This window comes from Lygodium microphyllum, chromosome 24 (assembly GCF_053477565.2).
Source record: "Lygodium microphyllum isolate KBCC chromosome 24, Lygodium_microphyllum_v1.1.10, whole genome shotgun sequence".
Lineage (NCBI taxonomy): Eukaryota > Viridiplantae > Streptophyta > Polypodiopsida > Schizaeales > Lygodiaceae > Lygodium > Lygodium microphyllum.
In genome coordinates this window covers 23,950,074-23,972,912 of record NC_141158.1, presented here as the reverse complement: position 1 = coordinate 23,972,912, position 22,839 = coordinate 23,950,074, and the positions used below count along the sequence as shown (strand labels likewise).

Below are 22,839 nucleotides of genomic sequence, written 5' to 3'. Positions count from 1 at the left end.
TACTGGGCAACATCATCCAATGCTGATATGCTGTGTTTCCATCCGTAAGGACAATCCTTTGCTGTGTTTTCAACAGGCCTGACCTCTGGAACTGTGTTCTCGACCACAGCAGCTGCTATCCCTGCATTTTGCAGCCATGACCCCTCCTAACTGCTTTGACTAATCAGTGCTGCCCCCTCCAAGCCTGTGTTTTTCTGCTGACATCATCAAAGCAGGTTGTACAGCAGCCACACAGACCCTTACAGCAGGCAGATGTCATCTCCAGCACATCATCCTCAACAGTACCAGCCTAATTTCTTTGTTTTTTTGCAGGCTTTTTCGAAGGACAAAGATAGCAAACCAGTGCCATTGGCAAGATCGTGTGGATCAGGACCATGAGGACCACCAAACTGACAACCAAGACCAAGAAGATTAGCATACCGATTGCTTTATCACGAGGAACATTGCAAAGTTCACCGAGATCATAATGCAAATCGACAAGTGGATTGTGACTGAAACATCCCTCTAGGAGACCCACTTGTACACAATACATTGTTCTAGCTAGAGAAGACCTAACCAACTAGGTTGAGGGCAGAGCAGAGAACATAAAAGGAATCCACATCAGGCTCATCTCCCAACCATACAACCAAATGGGCTCACCCCCTAGCATGGGAGCTAGCAGCATCGAGTTTATGATTTGCCCAAAGAAATAGTTAGTGATCCTAAACCTAAGTTCACTGGCCATTTCTAGCAAACAATCTTCTAGAAATTGGAGACTCGATTGTCCATGTTGTCCTCGGAATATCATGAGGCTGATGGATAGACTAAAGGACAAATAAAACTATGGAGAATATGCTATATACATATATATCATGTAGATAATTTGATCTGAAGTGCTATCTTCCTCACATTGAGTTTACTTATAACAGTGCTAAGCATTTGGCTACTCACTATGGCTATGAACCTCACCAACTCCTATCAAGCTCAAGGGAGTGAAAATAAAATCCATGGTCAACTTTTTGCTCGATATACATGACATGTTGATGATTGCCAAGAAAAAAAATAAAATGCCCAATATTGTGTTACATTTTATGCTAGTCGACTTTCCACTCAATATACATGAGATGTTGATGATTGCCAAGGAAAAGCATTAAAATGGCCTACGATTGTGTCACATTTTATGCTAGTTAAAACCACACTCCTTGAGAGCTCCAAGAGGGCATGTGGGTTTATCTTAAAGTCCCAAAGGACTCCAATTCAATAACTGCCACATCAAGTGCTATAAGTTATCAAGGTATTGTGGCCCTTACAAATTACCAAGACGAAAAATAACATGTCTTAGGAGTTAGATTTACCTCTAGATGTTTGAGTTCACCTCATGTTCAACATGAATTGTTTGAAATAATACCTAAGGTAGGGTGAACTAATAATCCCGATTAAGAAAGTCCCATGATGTAATGTGTCCATTCCAAAACTTATTCTACTTAATGAAACCAACATTTTAAAACCATCTCAACAAGTTAATAAGTTTATTTTATTCTTCTTATGACTCTGTTATGTTAGTTTCATCCTATTTTATTGAAAATCTATGACATATTTAGATTGTCTAGTGAAAATATATATATATAGCATACTTGTACCCGAATTCACATTTCCATGACTATTTTAGACCATCACGAACCTTTTTGGCATAATATAATCATGTTGCGAAAAATTCCAACATTAAATAATAATCTGGACATGAGAATAACTTTAGTCAAAAAAACTCAAGCCAAAAGGTGGAAGCATGTTTTTGTCAATGTTTTGGGGAAAAAACAATTAAAAATCTTTTTAAAAATGCAAAAAAAATTGTGGCTAAAGGGGGATGAGGGGACTTTAAAATAGACAAGAACCAATCATGAAGCATGAAGATGAGGCGACTTTAGCCCATGACTACAACAAAAACGTTTTAATCTCTCCACTACTACTCTCCCAAGCACTCTACTACCTCTATACTGCTCCAAAACATGCTCTTTTGGCTCTCTACTAATCACAAATCCTTATGAGCTCTCTCTTGACTGAAGATTGCTAATAAGGGAGGGTAACAACACCAAAACAAGAGATTCAATCAATCGTGGCCATCCATAACCTCTAATCAGTTACATTAGCTCTAAATTGATCCAAAAGCCTAAAGACAAGGTCATACCACCTTTATATAAACGATGGGGAGTCCCCCCAATGGCTAAAAATCAATCATGAGAGAGCTTACATGTTGTTATACTCAATCCACAACCCTTCCATATCCTCAATCTAGCCCTAAAATCTCATTCCTAGTCCGAAACTAGCACCCCAAAAAGCTAGTTTAATCCTCGCACTATCTCAAGCTAGAGGGAAGCAATTGACCTCAAATTTGGGCTAATTGTAGCCCTAATTTAGATTAATTTAGAAAGCAAACAAGCATTGTAATTGCTTCACACGCCCCAAAAACAGTCCCAAATTAGCTACCCATATCTCTATTAGGCACCATTCAATAATTCCATCCCTATCTCCAAACTAGCCACTAAAATTCCAAATTGTTTTAGAGGCAAGATTATCGGTCTTCAGCGAGATTTAGAGCACCCCACATTAGTAATTTACTTCAGCAATTTATCGGGAAATCATGAAGTTTATTGGTAGCCCGTACATGAAACTGCCAGTGCACGAACAACTAGTCTACTGAAGGAATAAATTCGGGTGAAAATTTTGCATTTCAAGATGGCCCCTAAACGACATTTGACCATACCTCAACCCAAACCTATCCCATTGAAACCATGAACACAACCCAGTTATCTATCCCAAAAATCATATACCAAGTATAATACATACAACATTTAATTAACCAACACTACCATAGGCTTAACTATGGATTAATTAACTATCTTAGTAATCTTGATTTTAATGAGACAATTTAATCAAAATTAACAATTTACTTGGATTTTTATTAAAAATAATATGTACGAGTTAATTAACTAAACTAATATGTGCCAATTACCATTAGAAAATTGCTATCTTTTAATTGGTCAATTTTCCCTCAATTTGTGATTTTTGTCTACTGCTACTAATTATTGCTATTGGATTACAATACTGTTTCGCATTGAATTAGTATATTTTACGATGAATCCTTAATCACTAATATTGACTAGTTAACTATTATTTAATGAACATGGCCATTGTCATATAACCGAGAAATCCATGAAATTATTGCTATTCAATTATTCTTAGTTAAACGGTGTCATAAAATTGGAGACATCAGATTGTCATAAACAAATAGACCTCAACTATTAGGAAAAATTCTTGGATTTAATTCACGCCAATGAGATTAATCTATAGAAAATTAATCAATAGAAATCACTTTAAAATCCTCGTGATGAAACTTCAATTTACCATTAATCAATATAAATCACTTTAAAATCCTTGTGATGAAACCACAATTTACCATTGTTAATATTAAACCCCATCTAATAGATAATGTGAGGTGCAATTGTAAATCATGGTTTGTTATTGTTTGAGTTGTGATATTAATGCAACGGAAGTGAACTTACTTTCAAAGAACCATTTGGGCACTGTATTTCGTTTTAATTAAAGGATAGATTGTTGTAGTCAAAGGTTGACTTGATTGTGGTTTACAAAGCAAGTATTGACAAAAGAGGTTCGTAGTACGAGGAGCAAAGACGGCTATCCGTAAGCGTCTTGCTAGCTCTCCCATAGAAGCAATATTATCCCAAGTGCTTGGACTGGCCGTCTTGACAAGACTCAAGAGGTCTCTCCGCAAGGTATGACTAATTGCCGGAGAACTGTGATAACCAGCCAAGCTCTAGGTGAACTTTCACAAGGTATGACTAATTATTAGTCGGGGGATGGATTGTGGAGGCCCAAGTTAATGGACAAGTTTTTTTGCCTAGTATTAGTAGTTCCAATCCAAAGAGTTTTTTGCTCTGTCTATCCATGGCAATTTCGGCTCAATACAAGGTAGTTTTTGCCCAGAGCCATTTTTATTTTAGATTAAGGATGAGATATAGCTATAGGTCGATGGCCTTTGTATTCACCTTATTTGAAGTAAAGTATTGTTTTTAAAAGATTGTTTACTGCTATTTTCATGTACATATACTAAAGGCGTGAAATAAGCCAATGCTTAATGGGCTAATTAAGAAAGTTGATTGTATATGTTCACATGATTGTACAAGCAACTAGGCGACTAAATGTCACTCCCTAGGTTTTCAAGGTGGATACATTTCACATAACTCAAGGACACTATTCATTATCTTTTGAGTCGATATGTTCATTAAAGAGTCATCTTTCTCACTTCATTCTTAAGGATATTGTTGAGGACAACAATATTCATAAGAGGGAATGTGTTACATTTTTGAACATCCAAACAAGTGCTAATAGCGTTGATCACCATCACTCTTGGACTCTTGGCCCATAGGTTGGTGCATCTATATACTAGGATGGTACAAACTAGTAGTATGGGGCACCAATTCTTGAGACGTGGTCATGATCCAAATGCTACTAGTGTCCATCCAAATATCCAAGGATGCAATAAACCGGCCCAACTCCTAACCACCCTCATATCATTCTATCCCTGTTCTCTCTTCCATGGCCACAAGTCCACAATTGGCTATTATGGTACCACCCATTCAAGTGCTCGTTCTACCCCATCTTCCCACTTCCAAAAAGCTAATGGGACCAATTACTCGCCCTAGTCGTACAAAGTAAAATACATCCTTGAAACTTTTGATCTATGGGAGTTCATTACAATCACTCATCACTCACCTTGATAGCTTTATGGGATTGGCTCAATGCCAGAGCCCACTCTTTTCTCTTGTTTGAGCTATATGATTTCTCTTCTTGTGCATATAAGACATACATGCATTGCCATAGAGGTCTCAACTGGGTTGGCATCCCTTTACAAGGTCCAAACATTCAAGCATTGAATGCCCCTCAAGGGTCAAGCTACAACATCTCTATCGCAAATTTCCCCATAATGAAGGACCCGTCAACCAAATGGAGGAGATTGTCACAAAGACATGAATTTTTTATGCTTTGCTTAGCATTTGGCTTAAACATTAATTAAATGTACACATGTGAGATGCACATGTAATATGAAAGTTCGTTAAGTCACAATGACATGTCAAGGACCCCAAGATGTCAATGGGTATCAAAGATGAATTGTAATAAGTTATACTAGTTAGGTAGTAGATGGTACATGATGACAATTTGGGCCTAGCCTCTAGGTTATTTACTTAGCCATTAAATGTCGATGATGACATTAGGAACTACGCATTGATTGATAAGTTAATGCCAGTTCAAGGACTAATTAATATCTAAGACCACTTAGAAATCAAAATGGTTTTTTTTTTTTGAAAATTAGTTAAATGGCGGAAAAAGCCATTGAGAAAGCTATCAAATGGCAAAATTTCCCCATGCAACTCAAGAGAAGGCTGTTGGAGGCTTGTGGAGATTCATTCCAACCATAGTTGCCAAGAAACTCGTTTCATAAGGTTAGAAAACTTATTTCATACCTAGGCGTTTCATAAATGTATGAAACACCTATTTTAAACTTTCACAAATGCCATCTCCGAAATGTCTTGAGACTTTTGTAATCATTGTTTATCATCGATTTACTTAACACATTGACATGGATATTGGCATTGATTGCTGCAATTTTGTTTTGAGTTGTTATCCATAATCATTGCATATATTGATGGCTCCTTTTATAGCTCATTTCAAAAACCCTTGGCAACTATGATTCTAGTGATTCGAAGGTTAAGATAGAGAGAGAAGTTTGTTCTAACAAACTCTAGAACCAACCTTCCTCCTCGAAAAGGGTGGCAAATAACCTAATTAAGCACTAATTACAACAAGCATAAAATTCAAAATGCACACTTTACCACTTTAATCTTGGACAATGGATAGCTTGTTGGCCCCAAAACTAGCATCCCTTGCGGTACTCCTTTATCTTAAATTGCAATCTAGATGGAATACAATTAGATTCCTTGAATCTCCTTTACTCTCCAATTGCCTTTTGCTGTCATAGATAACCAACAAGCCTTGAAACCAATTTGCCCTTTGGTTTGCTCAAGGATTGGTCTTCACCTTGCTCCTTGTTAGAGAAATTTAGCCCCAAATTTACAATTGGTTGCTACCCTCTTGAATTTCCATGAAATTCTTTAATTTCAACTATTGGAATTCAAGTCCTAGGCCCTCAATTCTAAGCACGAATACCGAGCTAGCTGTCAAACCCTAAGTTTTGTTATTAATTAGGGTTTATACCAGAGATTTTCCAATCTCTCCACCGTTATAACTCTTGTTGAGATAACTTGAGAGATGGCTCCAAGATGAGAGAAAATGCTATAGAGAAATTCAGATTTTCATCACAAGAAAGGCTGAAAAACTATTGTTGCCCTACTCAAACGATCATGGAACCTATCATCTACAGCTTAGGACCACTAGAAAGGCTATTGCCCCCTCTTATATGCTTAGAATAGACTTCCACCAAACCCCAAAAACGGTTTTTCCACTTGCGCTCTATTCATGGCCGTACAAGACTCCATACCTAGAGTTGTTTTCACTAAGCAAGCTATATTTGTTGAGGATCCTAGATTAGAGTCATTCTTGTGACAAGTTGACAAGAGAGAGAGGTATATTGGCTTCATTTCCCTTCTAGTGTGAAGGGCCCTCCAAGGCATCTTTTCACAATTGCACTAGTTCGTTCCCATCAATGCACCCCCTGCCCCACAGTTTCTACCCCATCTGCCACCATCTCCTCTAGTTGTCCCCTCATTATTCCCATCCCTTTCTAAGGGGGGTGATCTCTATGATGTGGCTGTGGATTCCCTAGCCTTCTTGTTCAGAGGGGGAATTCTCAAGATCTTGAGGAGGCTTCTCAAAGATTGCAATCTTCATCAGGCCTTCATGGAGCGGCCTCTCTTTTGCATCATCGAGACAACCTTCAATGTTACTACCATAAACATCCTGTGGCCCCTGGTCCTTGATGTTCTTTTCTATCAAGTTTTGGCACCTTCGATAACTCCTCACTATCATCTCTCAATTTAGTCAGCGGCTTAGCCCAACCATTCCCAACTATACATTACTAGGGTCACAACCTGCCTGTGAGTCTCTATCCGAGTCAAACGAGGACATCAGGCGCTCTTAACACAGTTTTTGTCCGTCTATTTATCGCTTGGAAACATTTTAGGTGGAGCTCCTCCATGTCAATGGCACTTTCTCAGTCCATGTACATGGCATTGATGACCAACAACATTGAGCAGCCTGATTTTACTTGTTCCGTGCTGGCTCTACAGCCATGTGTAGGCACTGGGCAGACACAAAGAGTACAGGCAAGCAGTGCTGGGCGGCCAATTTCAGGCCAATCAACTGAATTTCACCAGTGCAATGCAGTTCAGCCGGTTGCTGATCAGCCAGCTCAATGGACAAGTCCTATTTATTGCTCTCCATCGTTATTAGATGAAGGATGAGATGAACAGTACGGTACTACCACAGTACCAGCACAACGATGACCAGCAGCAATGTCTCCAGTCTCCCTCTCACCAAGGCTGCAAGATGATGTGATACAACAACCGTGAGTGAAGTGGAGCACATACAGGCCTCAAGATGAGACTCTAAACAACTTAAACAACCCTAAAATAGCTGCCTAGCTGCCTCTTAAAGGCGCCCACGTAAAGGCTAAACAAAGTGCCCAAAAGCCATGATACTTACCAAACTGTAGATCCGTCTTGATAGAGGAAGACTAAACAATAAGAGAAAAGAAGTGCCAACTTTGCTTTCTAACAGAGCAAAGCTGTCATCGACATCACAAAAAGGGGGAAAAAAGCCCCCACTTGCTAATACTGCAACAAAGTAGAGGCTGCCACTTCCAAACTAAGAACTTCCCTACGCATTTTAGACTTCGGGATCAGAATGACTCTTTTGAGATAACCCCCCATCACATTAGTGTGTGAGAATGTCAGAGGTTCATTACACATTCACCAAAAAGGGAGTTTCCCACATCCTCAACAAATGGCATATAAGTGAACACACTGTGTCTTTGCAGATTTTCCGAGTGTGAACACACTTTCACTACTGCATTTAGATACATACAATGAGTGTATCACAGATGTCAATATTAAAGGGTACAAACAACATAAAACAATTCAAGCAAGTTTCATGGTTATCTTTTTTCTCTCTCTGTGTTTGTTCACACTTCCTTGCACCCAAAGTTTAACTACCTTGTGCTGAAATCAGAAAATCAGGATGTGAAAACAGTGGATTGCAATTCACCCAAAGAGACACAAGCCCTCCATACCTAGGTTGTAGGTCATTTGACTGCATCATTTTTTCATTGAATGTCAGACGGCTGTGCCTCAATCTCTCATGTGCACCTCCAGCCAGTGCCTCACGTTGCTTGTCATTACCATCCTCCATCACAGTTTCCTGAGATCTTTTGGTTGAAGATAAATTGGACAAGCCATATTTTCTGCTGTCTGCGGAGAATACCTTATCATAGGTTTGTGGACGAGCGATTACACCACCATGCTCTGGCCTATGTGTGCTGTAATCATGCAATGATTTGTCTGTAGTTCTATGTGTAGATGGGCCAGTATCTCCAGCTATAATGCCTGTGTTTCCAGAGCAAACATTTGCTTCAACAGGATAGCCAGATGACCTTATTTCATGCCCATTTTCTCCTGCTTGTTTTTCAGAGTAATTTCTATCCAAATGTGAATTGACCCTATTCATGGTATGAAACCCCTCATTTCTGGACCCACGGACCATTCCATGATGCCTGAAAGAATTGGCCCTACTTGATGTATTATTATGATTCATGTTTCTTCCACACAAGTTTCTATCAACCGGTTGCCTGCCTAAGTATGGCCTTGGAGTCTGCATTGGACCCAAAACAATTTAGAAAGAATCCCATTAACAAAACACATTCTGGAGTATTCTACTTCCATACAAGACACAGCATCCAATATCATACCATGTTGGGTAAGTAAGTTCCAGTTCCACGGTGAAACTTCGGAATTTCTGGCAGCATACTATTTCTATACACTGGATATGGTTTCTGTGAGCTGAAACTTCTCATTGATGGGTCTGGAAACTGGCAATTTCGGTAAGGAAAATTATGCGCTACCATGTTTGCATTTCTATTTGTACGTCTTCCAGGACCTTCCCAAGAGAAGTGCTCTTGATTGAAAGATAGGAAGGGAATTGGTGCATATACCAGTGGCCCATAATCCTGTGAGACCAAAATCCAGTGTCCAGCATGCAGATTGAGCAGGTTGGTAAGCATGTCCCCTCTAAGAATGTCAAATTGGACCTCCTCTGGACTACTGTTGGAAATTGTACACATTGTCTCTGATTGCGCTTGAGAAACAGCCATTTCTGGAATCCCAGAAAGTGGTGTGCGCACGTTCAGAGATGACCGCGACTTATCTTCTGGCCCTTTGAATTCTGGAAATGCGGAGCTAAAGTAATGTCCTCCATTTAGCAATGGATTCATGTCAGCAGCAAAAGGATCGGGTATCGCTGAAAAACATTCTGATGGGGTTTTATAAAATGAAAAAGGTCCAAGATGACTTGGCCATACAATGGAGGAAAACTTCTGCATTTGTGAAAAATCAACTGAGGGACAGGCATATCCATTAACAACTAAGCATTCATTCGGCCCAGCTGAAGGTGCTACAGGGGAACCCTCGAATGCATCTTTGGATCTTAACTTCCTGTCATCTGCAGAATGTACCAGTCAGATACATCACATTCAGAACTATTAAAATCATTATAAGAAATCAATACATAGAGACATTACCCTTCAGCTTGTCTGAGACATGGGCTTGTATGGATGCTTGTTCAGCCTTTTTCTTTAGCCCCGTAGATAACTTTGAACAATAAGAGAAATGGTCATTACTGGCAGAAACGTTTTTGCTGCATATGGAATCTTGAGGAGCACTAGCTTTCACTGCCACAGGGCATGTTTCTCCTGACCTTCCTTTGCCATTATTGACGGGTGTCCCAGAATGTGTCAATTCAAAACTGTGACAAGCATGGATTTTTGGATCTGAGCTGCTACCTTCACCATCCTCCACACTAGAATCTGTTAGTGGAGAACCACTGAAGGTGCAGATCCCTGTATCTAAGACATTGCAAGCCTCATGGAGACAATGTAGGTCGAGATCAGTAGTTAACAATGGTGAAGTTCTTAAAGGATGCTGAATATGACTGCTATGGCACCCCCCCGGAGGATTAGATTCTGATTCTAACATCAGCATAGAAGATAAATTTTGATGGTCTTCACAACAACCCTCACATCGTCCTTCAGTATGACCATTAGCTCGCCATTTTACTAGGAGTGCTCTAGCATCTTGCCATGTGCTTGGTACAGGTGAACATTGGCAAGGTCCCATTCTTTCAATCAGGAATTGGGGCTCAGAAGAGCACAGCTCAACCATGTTATTTGCTAAGTCTTTGGCATTTTTTATGTCACCCCTGTTATCAGCTACTACCTCATTGTTAACTGGCAATGCTTTAACGCCTGAAAATGGATCAACTTTTGCTGATCTGTTGATTTCACTAGAATGCATTCTCTCCAGTTTCTTTTTACCAACTGTACTTAAATTTTCAGGCAGCAATAAAAACGGATTGTTTGCTTTGATTTCATTGCCTTTTTTGGCTTTGCTTGCTACCTGTAAGCATTCACAATCCTTCACATCTGTCTCAATACTGCTAGGTTGAACTGCTTGATCCACATTGTCTTGCAATGCGTCACTCACTGAAACAGAGACAGAAGCAGTCACAGAATCATTTCTTTGGCCTACACATTTCCCAATGCATTCCAAGTCATTTAATATGTCAGATTGCTTTGCTCCTCGGCAACCCTTTTTATCTTTTATCTTGTGCTCACAATTAACAGCGACTGTCATCTCTTGATGGTTATATTGTGACGTGAAAGCATCTGGCCGCTGCATTGCAGAGTATTTTCTGGTATTGTAAAAAAAGTCATTCAGGTTTTCTGTAAGGTCATCAGTTGGACTGAGCAGCAACTTTCTCAGTTTTCTTGAACCATATGCAAAAGCACTGCGTATTCTGTAAAAATTACCTATATTCATTTAGTTACACCAGCAAATGTTAGTATACAACTAGATCCTTGTAGAATGAGCACCAAAACACGGACTTCAGGTAACATGTCTATACCTCGGCTTACACTGCGTCCAAGGTTGTTATTTATTCGCAAAGGATCAACAACATTCATGTATTTTGAGATAAACATCCTCCCGGGGATGTCTTGGCCCACAGAAAATACAGCATATGCTTGGCTGCACTTATACAAAAACTCATGACTGAACAGAAGATCTGTCCTATCCCTTTGGGGTGGCTCAGCTGCAAATGAAAAAGCAGAAGACAAATGCAAGAGTGTAACTGCTGACTACATGAAGAGACAACCTCCAAAATGGCTCAAATGGACTAATTTACAGCTCCAAACATGAGCTAAATATGAGAGCTGTTTTCTACCTGCCATCTCTTGTAGTGCTGACAAATGGATTGGACCCCACAGACTGAGGCAATAGTGCTCCCAGTCAAACTGACTGAAGAACTCAAGAAATCTAAATAAAACCTGTAGAAAGAGAAGAATTTTTAGGCTAACGATACTGACAAACATTCTTCACTGTCTGAAAGAATAAGAATCTGGGCAAGAAAAGATAATAAAGCATAAACAACTTTAATCCTGTATTCCTGAAAGACTGCCCTGTACTTTCCAAGAGCAGTTTATAAATGAATCAGTGACCACTCACCTCAAGGGGACCTCGAAGTGAAGCATGAAACACGTGGAAAATGTAAAGAACAAGTGTTTCCAAAGCATAAGTAGAGATCAACCCATGATGAGCTCCTAGAATGCGACTCTCATAATAACACCAAGCTTTGATAAGTATAATACTCCGCTTGAACAAGTGATTTCTACCTATCAGCTGGTCCACCTGCACAATGTTTGTTAAATGTAAAATCTTCAATCAATGCAGAGAATTACAGACCTATAAATAAACTTTGAAGTTTGCCCACCTCCTCCAAAAAGCAAAGGGTACATAGTCCGCCGAGTTGATTGAAAGATATGTCCACGATTATATTGTCAACCAGACATTTAACAATTTGTACCTGCAAACACTCAGGTTTATACTTTCTAATAAATGATAATTCAAACCTGCAAACATTCATGCTATACCAGTTATATAGATTATTATGGCCTGTTGATGAAAAGGCAATACTTCACTTTAAGATATGCACTACTTACACAAACTGAACAGAAGAATGTTACCACAAATTTGGCTGAGCTGCATTGTTATCTTCTCATAGCCCATGTGAATTAACCGCTAACTAAAAAAATCATAAGAGAGTCCAAATGCACAATGCAAAAACTGCAAAAGAGTCAAGGGTTCCCTAATAGATAGTTATATCCTCAATGACACTTAATCAACTCAAACAGGATAACTGAAAGGAAAAAATCTGGCCAGCAACTCCACATCAGTAACATTTTGCCGAGTGTCTCCTAGTTTTGATGCCTTGCAACTGTATGAGAACTAAAGGTTTGCTCACTCTGGGGTAACTATTGTATCTTCATGTACATCATCGAGTTCTTTTATTGTTGTCTTCATTTCTCTTGTCTATGCTTTTCATTGTCTTGGCAGTGACATTGTGAGTGATCTTATGATGCACTCTCTCTCTCTCTCTCTCCCCACCCCCATAATGATGGAGAAAATCAAGGAGGTTAAGTTTTGATATGGATGAAGTTAGACAACACAACACTAGATGAACAATGATCTACAACAGATGGGAACAAATGAAGCGAACTAATCTACAACAGATGAGAAAATCAAGGAGGTTAAAGTTTGATATGAACAAAGTTAGACAACATGACACTAGATGAACACTAATCTACAACAGATGGAATTGTTAGAGGACCATCCCCTGGATGGGCAATGGGCAGGTGGGGGGCAGTCAGACAATTGGGCAGGGACAGTGTGGGCAAGCAGTGCAGTCGGGCAGCTCAGGCAGCTTCGCGGCAGCACAGGCAACCAGTCAGACAGGGCAGGTGTCAGGCAGTCAGGCCAGGTAGTTGGACAGCTGATGGCACATTTAGTGCTGCAGGTCAGCCAGTTTCAGCCGGGGCTACAGGAACTATTGATGACATTTCACTGGCACCTATTTGTGGTGTTGGCACCTTGACTTTGTTGCGAGTCCTATCTGTTCCAGACTTGGGCTTCCATCTTCATGGCCTCACGAGACTTGGTACCCCAATTGTCTTCACCAAGTAGGCGTGCAGTTGTGGATTCCCTGGCCCTTTGTGTTTCATGGGAGTATCTCCTGCCTATGAGTCTTAGTTTGAGTCAGTTGAGGACATTAGGAGCTCTATCATTGTATTTGTCTCTCACTTTATGTATTTTACACACTTTAGATTGAGGTGGCACTAGTGCATTTCGTTTTTGGCATAGCGACCATTTTGGTCAATTGGCTGCTGACGTGGGCCCTGGGCCCACATTTTGGACCTAGCTTGTTTGTATGCCAGTTAGCATAAGGATGGAGGTACACCACCTTTGCCATCCAAAAAGAAGTTGCTAACATGTAAACAATTAGCAGAATATACAAGAGAAATGCAATGTTTCTCTTGTGGAGAAAAAGGACACCTCAAGCGAATGAAGTACCTAAAGAATCCTTACAACAAGACAAAACTCCATCAGAGAAAAGGAAGCTTTAATATGGCTCGAGATAAGGTTGCTAATCAGCCTATTCTCATTCATTTTGACACAAGGGCTACATCTCATTATATCCATCCTCCAATTGTTGAAACTCTAGATCTACCAAAGGAGAGGTTTGAAACACCAAAAATGTCAGGTGTGCTTTTTAGGGATGGAGTCTCAAGCTACACCCATTTCTAGGAAGCTACGAATCAACATAGGAGATTATGTATATCATGAGTTTTGTCATAAGAGATCTTGGTAATTGTGATGTTGTATTAAAAATACCCTAGCATATAAGAGTAGATCCAACCATTGATTGGAATCAAAATAAATTTAGAATTCCTTTAAGGGTAAAAATGTATCTTTTGATGTGGGAGTGGAAGGAAACTCTATTCCCATCTTATCCCATATACAAATTTGTAAAGCAATGAAAAAGTCTATTTCCTCGTACTTGAGTTTTGTCAAAGATTCTAACAAAAGTCTAGAATTAAAGAGTCTATCTCAGATATGAGTGAGGAGTAAATGAATTTTTTAAAGAAGTATGAAGATTGTTTGTGAAAGATAACTTATGAAAAGACAGAAAAACGATGAAGCCTCTGTGAGCACGAGTGCTTCTTCTCCTCCCAACCACGCCTAGATAAGTGCTGGCACCTCTCTCCTCGTTTCCTTTGCCAGCCGTCAACTTTTCTTGAGTCCTACTATTCTTGGACTCTCTTACTCTCTAGGCTCCCCTTAACCCCGTTCGGGCGCCCAAGAGCCCGGACGGTCATTCTCGTGCATGTTCCCCTAGATTTACCTTAATGTCACATTAAATGTCACTTTAATGTCACATTCAATATTTGTGACCTTAACGTGACATTAAATGTCACTTTTAATGTCACATTAATGTCACATTTCCTTCCCCTTAAGAATCGGTTTCGTCCTCGAAAACGATACTTGGAAGGTCTAACTGTAAATCGGGAAACCTTTTCTTTAAAGTACTTACTCGCTCCCATGTTGAGCTTTCTTCTGAACAATCTTTCCACTTAACCAAACATTCCTGATAAATAGTATTCCTTGTTCGTCTATTATGAACATTTAATATTATTTCTGGTTCATGTGGATTAGATTGGTCATTGAATAGCTCCTCAATATCATCATTTAAGATTAGATTATCCAAATCACCCAGCTTCTACCTTAATTTACTTACATGAAAAACTGGATGTATTTTACTACCAGCAGGTAGTTCGAGCTTGTAAGCCAATTCTCCCACCTTTTTAAGTATTATGAAAGAACCACAATACCTTGGTGAAAGCTTTGGACATTGTCCCTTTTTCATAGTTTTAGTTTGTTCAGGCACCTTAAGATAGACCAATTCTCCTTCTTCAAAGGAGATGTCTCTTCGGTGAGGATCTGCATATGCTCTAGCTCGATTTTGAGCTTTTTTAATATTTTCTTGAGCAAATTTTAACATACTATTCATATCCTCCAAAAAGTCTTTAGTTGCCTGAACCTTTTCCTTATGCAGTCCTACTGCAAAAGGAGCTCGGGCTGAAACCTATACATTAACATAAATGGACTATATCCAGTGGAAGAGTGCTTGACACTATTATATGCAAACTCTGCTATCGGTAAATACTCTTCCCAATTAGTTTGCCTTTTACTTACATATGCCCTAAGCATATCTTCAAGAATTTGGTTAACCCTTTCAGTTTGCCCATCTGTTTGCGGGTGATCCGTCGTACTCATGCTAAGTTTAGTATCCAATTTCCTAAATACTGCACGCCAAAAATGGCTATCAAATTTTCTATCCCGATCAAAAACTATATTTGCCGGAAGGCCATACAATCGGTATATGTTCTCTACGAACAATCTAGCCAATTCTGGTGTTTTAACATCAGTTGAAGTTGGAATGAACCTAGCCATTTTGGTTAACCTATCCACAATCACCCACACAGAGTTGTGCCCCCTCTGTGTTCTAGGTAAAGCAACAATAAAGTCCATGGAGATACTCTCCCATTTTCCCGAAGGCATTTCTAATGGATGGAGAAGTCCTCCCATTTTTAATCTTTCAGCTTTATTAACCTGGCATTTATTACATTTGACCACATAGTCAAGGACGTCCTTATTCATTCCAGGCCAATAGAACAGCCTTTTAATAAGACTATAAGTCTTATTAACTCCTGGATGTCCCGCACTAGGGGTATCATGACACTCAAAGAGTATCTGGCGCCTTATTTCTGTATCTTTCGGAACACATACCCTACCCTTGTAGAGTAAATAACCATTATTAATGGTAAAATTCTTCCACTTGAATCCAATTTGAGCAACCCCTGATGCTCCATTTCCTTGTTCAACATCCTCAGATATTCCTTCCTCAGTAGAAGCACTTTCATTTGGATCCCCATTTTTTATTGCTTCCCATATGTTGGAATATGCCGGATCAACCTGGCATTTCCCTTTTAAAGATTCAAGCAAGTTGAAAGTGAACTGAGTAAAACTCAATTCATTAATGATGGGCATTCTGCTGAGTGCATCAGCTACTATATTATATTTTCCTTTTCTATATCTTATCTCATAGTCGAACTCTTGGAGAAGTTCGGCCCATCTGGCTTTACGCCCGTGTAAATCCGGTTGATCATTAAGCCACTTAATGCTTTCATGATCCGATAAAATCAAAAGTTTGGCACCATACAAATAGTGCCTCCATTTCTTCATTGCATGTACTATTGCATACAGCTCCCTCTCATAAACAGAATAATTCTGTTTTGCACGATCTAATTTCTTGCTTTCAAAAGCAACTGGTCGACCTTCTTGTAATAAGACCGCGTCTATCGCCCTATCACTGGCATCAGCTTCGACCACAAATGGTTTATTGGGATCCACTATTAATAGTACAGGAGCTGTAGCAATAGCTACCTTAAGTTTTTGAAAACTTTCATTTTGGTCTGTTCCCCAATTAAAACTTTTTCCTTTCCCTTTAAGTTGGTCTGTCATTGGAACATCTATTTTGGCATAATCTCGAATGAATCTACGATAAAATCCAGATAAACCTAGGAAGATCTGCAGCTCTTCCAGGTTTCTTGGAGGTGGCCATTCAATAATTGCCCTTACTTTTTCTGGATCCATGTTGATTCCCTCTTTCGAGATAATATGCCCCAAATATTTGACCTCTTGTGCAAAGAATTCACATTTAGTTTTCTTCGCATAAAGGGAATGTGTTCTTAACAGTTGGAATACTAATTGTAAGTGTTCCGAATGTTCTTCTCTTGATTTACTAAAGATCAAGATATCATCCAAGAAGACTACTACAAAATGTCCTAGATAGGGCCGTAAAACACTATTCATCAGCTTCACAAAGGTAGCTGGTGCATTAGTGAGGCCAAAAGGCATCACCAAAAAATGATAATGCCCATATCTAGTACGAAATGCCGTCTTGGGAACATCTTGTGCCTTAATTCTTACTTGGTGATAACCTGATCTTAAATCTATCTTTGTGAAGAATTTTGCCCCTTGTAATTGATCAAAAAGATCTTCCATTCTGGGCATAGGAAATTTATTCTTCACTGTTATTTTATTAAGTGCTCTATAGTCAACACAAAGTCGCATAGAACCATCTTTTTTCTTTACCAATAAAATTGGTGAAGCCCAAGGTGAATTACTGGGTTGAATAAACCCTTTATCCAGGTAATCCTTAATTTGTCTTTCAACTTCTTGATGTTGTGTTTCACTTAACCTATACGGTGGTTTTGAAATAGGGTGTGTATCCTTATTTATATCAATTGGGTGATTTATATCACCCCTATCTGGTGGAAGGCCACTTGGTAAATCAGAAGGAAACACATCTTTAAAATCATCTAACAAACTACTCAATTCATTATTAACATTCAACTCACAAATATAAGAAAATTGTTGCTTTATATTACAGAAAGTAAAAGTATTCTGTACGGGAAGAGACCATAGCATATATACCTCACAAACTTCCTTCTTTATCACCTTCTGAACTTCAGTAGAACACAGCAAAGGATTATTAGATACTTCATGTTCACCTTGAATAACAAAAGTCTTACCATCCCTTTCAAATTCCAGTGTATTATGGTGATAACTACGTTTGAAGGATGGTTCCAATCCCCATAGCCACTCCCTCCCTAGAGCAATATCAGCTCTTTCCATGTTCATTATTTGGAAATCAAGTTTATCTTTATATCCTTGAATCTCAATTTCCAATTGGATACCATTGTATCCCATATTTTATTGTCTTGGCCTTGCATCATACGAACAACATATTGATGCCTACTCTTTTGTTGGGGAAGTCAATTTTTTGACAAGTGCATAATTTATAAAATTATGTGTGGCAGAGTCATCAATCATGACTCTAATCCTTTTTCCAGCTATCAATCCATGTACTCTAGGTAAATCATGTGGCCCAAAAGTAGGCTGCCACATAGAAGTTGACATACAACACTTATGTTGTACATCCATGTGCAAGACCTCTAAAGATTTGTACTTTTCATGGCCCTTTAATTCTAAGGTCTGCACTACATGGATTTGTTTTTCTTTTCCCTTGCCCTTGTTCTTATCCTTTCCTTTGTCTTCCCCCTTTTTCTTTTGAGGGCAATTCCAAGCAGCATGGTTAGGGGATAGGCAATTGAAACACAACTTTTCTTTTTTGGCCTTATCAAAGTCATCAGGACTTAACTTTGGCCTCATATATGGTTTCTTTTCAAAAGGTTGTTTTTTACTCTTAAAAAATGGCATTTTCCTTTTAAATTTGCCCACAAATTTTGAGGTTTCCAATTCCTTAGACTTGGGCTCCGTATCAGTGAGACTAGTGTGCGTACCTGGACGCATACTATCTTCATGAATTAATGCAAATTTAATTGCCTCTTCCAGCGTCTTAGGTAAACTCCGTTTTACTTCCTTTTTACAAGCTTTATCTAGTCCCCTAATGAATCCTCTTATTTTTTGGAATTCATCTATTCCTTCCAATTTGAGGATTATCTCACGATATTCCTCCAGATATGTCAGCAAGGGTCGTCCCTTTTGTCTGACATAATCCCAATCTTCCCAATTTCTTTCCATTTCATTTTCAGAAAGAAATTCTTTCAAAAAGACGGATTCAAATTGAGCCCAAGTTTCAGGTATTTTATTCGCCTCCTTTAAAGTTCGCCACCACTTATATGCTTTGGGCCCCAAAGTTAAACTAGCCTCCAGTGCTTGGAGATGTGGTGGGGTATTTTTTAATTTATGTAAATCTTCCCATTGTTGGAGGAAATTAAAGATTGTGTCTTTATTCCTATCTTTTTCCTCCCCGTAAAATTGAGGTGGTTTCATATCCTTTAGAACTGGATTATCCCTCAATTTATGGTAAGGTTGGGGTTCCTTAGGATCTCGCATAGTCACATCTAAATCTTTCGATGAAGATGGGACATCTGAGATTTCTATCTTATTTTTATCTCTTTCCAACAATAAAGTTAATTGAGATTTTATTTCAGTGAGTATTTGAGTTAAAAATTCCATTTGAACCCCCTGAGTTTGCACATGAGCAGTAAGATCATCGAATTGCTCTCGTGTAGCAAAAAATTCTTCCCATTGTTCTTCTTGTATTTTTGGTTCATGAGGATCTACCATAGGTTGGTCCCCAAAACTAGAGCTTTCCATTACCCTTTCTTTCCCTTTTTCTGCCATTAATACATTGGAATTGGAAAGCAAAGATAAGAAATTTGCATACAAAGTAAAGTACTTCCCTGATTTTAATGGCAGACAGTTGTTGCTGGTTTGGAAATAAACGGAAGAGTAAGGAATAAATTTTATCGCCCGAACAAAGTCGGTCACGCAGAAAATGGAGCTTCTTTGCAGAACGACTAGTATTCAGCCCCCTTCTTTAATAATCACGCTGGTCATCAATGTCGCTTTCCTGAAGTTGCTTCCTGCTGAACCTGTACTTGTGATATAAATACAGTCGAGGCTGAAAAGAAGTCCGAACACGCAGTCGACTGATCAAATACGTATCAGAAAAGAACTTCAACTTCAGCCCGTGAAGAAGGAGAAGAATGCGTGGCTTGTTGGTGTGTTCATGGAGGGGCATTCACAGACAGGCGTGGCCAAGATTCGATGGCCCACGATCAGGCTACGCATTCACAACAGGCGTGAAAAAAAAAGTGGCTGCCCTTTCGATACGTTACGTGACCACAATTACACGTCACGTCAAGTTTTTCGTGACGTGTCACGTAACGTTTGACCAGTAGCTTACGGGTCCGTCGACTGTTGTCGACTAAATGAATAGCGGGCACTTGACGTTTGACCAACGACTTTACGGGTCCGTCGACTGTCGACTGAATGGATCGCGGAGCACTTGAAAATCCGTCACTGCCCTTTCGTTGAAGATCTCCAGGAATCCACACGGCTCTGATACCAATGAAAGATAACTTAGGAAAAGACAGAAAAACGATGAAGCCTCTGTGAGCACGAGTGCCTCTTCTCCTCCCAACCACGCCTAGATAAGTGCTGGCACCTCTCTCCCGGTTTCCTTTGCCAGCCGTCAACTTTTCTTGAGTCCTACTATTCTTGGACTCTCTTACTCTCTAGGCTCCCCTTAACCCCGTTCGGGCGCCCAAGAGCCCAGACGGTCATTCTCGTGCATGTTCCCCTAGATTTACCTTAATGTCACATTAAATGTCACTTTAATGTCACATTCAATATTTGTGACCTTAACGTGACATTAAATGTCACTTTTAATGTCACATTAATGTCACAGTTTGGTAGACACTTTACCTAACAAGTTACCACCGAAAAGGCGAGAAGATCATCACATTGATGATTGACCCCATTCTTGGGAGCTCACTCTTAGCAAGTTTGTCAACTAGTATGAGTTTGTGCATGCCTGTCAAGGCTCGGCACATTGTCCTTATTTAAGATATTTTTTTGTGATTTAGTTGTGACATTTTAGGGATTTCATGCCAATCCGACCAGCTGCTATTTTAGGCCTATTTCATGCCTATTTATAATGGGGCTCCTCCTCCTCATTTATCGTCATGATTCACCAAGTGGACTTCCTGTTGGAGAGAGGAGCCAGTGCCAGTGCCCAGGCAACCAATGACTCACACTTGTACGTGATTGTCTCATGTTTGGTATATGGATTCCATTTCCCGAGCATTCTTCTGAGTTCTCTTCTTTTGCAGTGTTCTTTTCTCTGTCTTGTGTTCAGCAGTCTATTTCAGCATATGTATATGCTTCCATTGCTACATCCACTTCTGACATGGTATCAAATTGCAAGATCTAGGTTCCTACTACTGGTTTTACTGCTAATTGCAAACCTTTCCTCCATTTGCAAGTGACAGTTTGTTGCTGCCACAAGACCTGTTTGCTGCCTGCCTTACCTGCTTTTGCTGCATTTAATGTAGCATCAGCTTCCGCTTACCCCTTCAAGACCTGCATTTTAAAGTTGTGCTATTGTTTCTCCCCCTGGCAGCTCCTATACAGCTAACAACTGATTTTTTTCAGCATATCTGTATTCTCAGGTTTTGCCTGTGGTCTTGTGCAAGGCGATATCTTCTAACTGTTTTCTTGCAGCTTTTGTGCTTCTTATTTTGTACTTGTGTGCTCAGCTTGAGAATATTGCATGTGAACTCTCTTATTGTGCAGTCTTTGTTATTTGGTTGACTATCTTGTCTCTCTATCTACCTTCTATCTTCTCTTCTTATCCTCTCCATATGGCTCCTCTGTGCACTTCTACAGATGATAAGTTAATGGACTTGGCTAGCTAGCATGGAGTGTTATCATGAAAGCTAGTTTGTGCAAAAGCAATTATGAAGCCTTGTTTGTGGAGCTATTCTCTGTCCTCAACATCTTTTTCCACTTCCTAATGAAGATTTCGATGAGGACAACCATGAGAAAGTTGTGCTTACATGGCATGTCGATGATGCGCGCGCCTATTCTACTCTTCTTCAATATATTTCTAAAGAAGTTCTCCCAATGGTTACCTCCTACAAGACATATCCTGAAGTATGGTAGAAGCTTCAAATGTTGCATGAGGCACCTTCCACCATGCATGCAATGACTCTTTATGGCCAACTTCAGCAAATGAAGTTTGAGTCTAAGGACACCATTTAGTTATTTTTGCTCTATGTTACACAGGTACAGGACCAACTTCAACACATGCAATCTACCCTTCCCAAGGCACATCTCATTGGAACAATACTCTACAAGCTTCCCCTAGAGTTTGATGAAGTGGCAAATGCTCTGAGGGCGTAGACATCATCTACACTCGTGAGCTTCCCACACGTCCTCAATACTACTTGAGCACGAGGCATCTTTGCATTTACAAGAGAGGCTTCTCATTATGAAGGATTAGGTGAGGCTTTTGCAACTTCAAAGAGGGGCGACAAGAATTAGAAGTCGAATGCCCAATGTTACCACTATGGCAAGAAGGGACACTTGTGGAAGGACTGCAAGGGGTTAGTAGCCTCACAAAAGAAAAAGGAAAAAAAGAAAAAGTAGGATGCGGACTCCTTCGACAAGTCATCATCTTTCTCCTCTCTGGCTCCGATCCTTCTGCCAAGAGGCGACGTCCAAGGCGCAGAAGGAATCTGCTTTTTCAAATCAAGGAAAGGGCTTGGTGGCCCCTTCCTCTTTGGCTTTCTAGTCTAGGTGATGTACACAGGTTTTTGAGAAGGACATCCCTAATGCATTGACCGAAGTCTAGCAAGTTAAAACCCTGGAGCTAGGATTGACATCCAAGTTCATGAAGAGTTGGTTCTTCCACAAAGAGCGGGCTTGGCTCCTAGTCTTGAGCTCACACAAGGGGACACTTGGCAATCTAGCCGAAGGCAAGGAATCCTTAGTCGCATATATTCAGAGGCATTTTCGACAAGATGGTCCTGTATGACACTGCAAAACATTGATAACGAACACGGAGACACGCCATGGTTCTTCTCTATTTTCGAAAGTTGGTACGACCAACATCGACCTCAAGTTCTCTCCAAGGCACCTTGGTGGTGGCTTGATCATCCACTACTTGGATACTCCATGGTTCTACTCCAATGGCTCATATTCTATGTTCTATGGACTCTGATAAGTCATTCTTCTTGTATCATCATATCAAACACCCATGATCTAAGAGAGGGTGTTAGCAAGA

At 39.8% G+C, this 22,839-nt stretch overlaps 1 protein-coding gene across 1 annotated transcript in view; it reads right to left on the bottom strand.

The window, feature by feature from the left end:
* LOC148014921 (uncharacterized) overlaps positions 1–22,839 on the bottom strand; it is a gene marked incomplete at its 5' end in the record, with an annotated part of 90,677 nt that overhangs the window by 26,637 nt on the left and 41,201 nt on the right. The window contains 7 exons of the mRNA XM_087665143.1: positions 8,303–8,880; positions 8,978–9,726; positions 9,806–11,092; positions 11,188–11,373; positions 11,506–11,608; positions 11,787–11,969; positions 12,052–12,144. Of these exons, the coding sequence (XP_087521269.1) occupies positions 8,303–8,880; positions 8,978–9,726; positions 9,806–11,092; positions 11,188–11,373; positions 11,506–11,608; positions 11,787–11,969; positions 12,052–12,144 (3,179 nt within the window). The remainder of the gene's footprint in view (positions 1–8,302; positions 8,881–8,977; positions 9,727–9,805; positions 11,093–11,187; positions 11,374–11,505; positions 11,609–11,786; positions 11,970–12,051; positions 12,145–22,839) is intronic.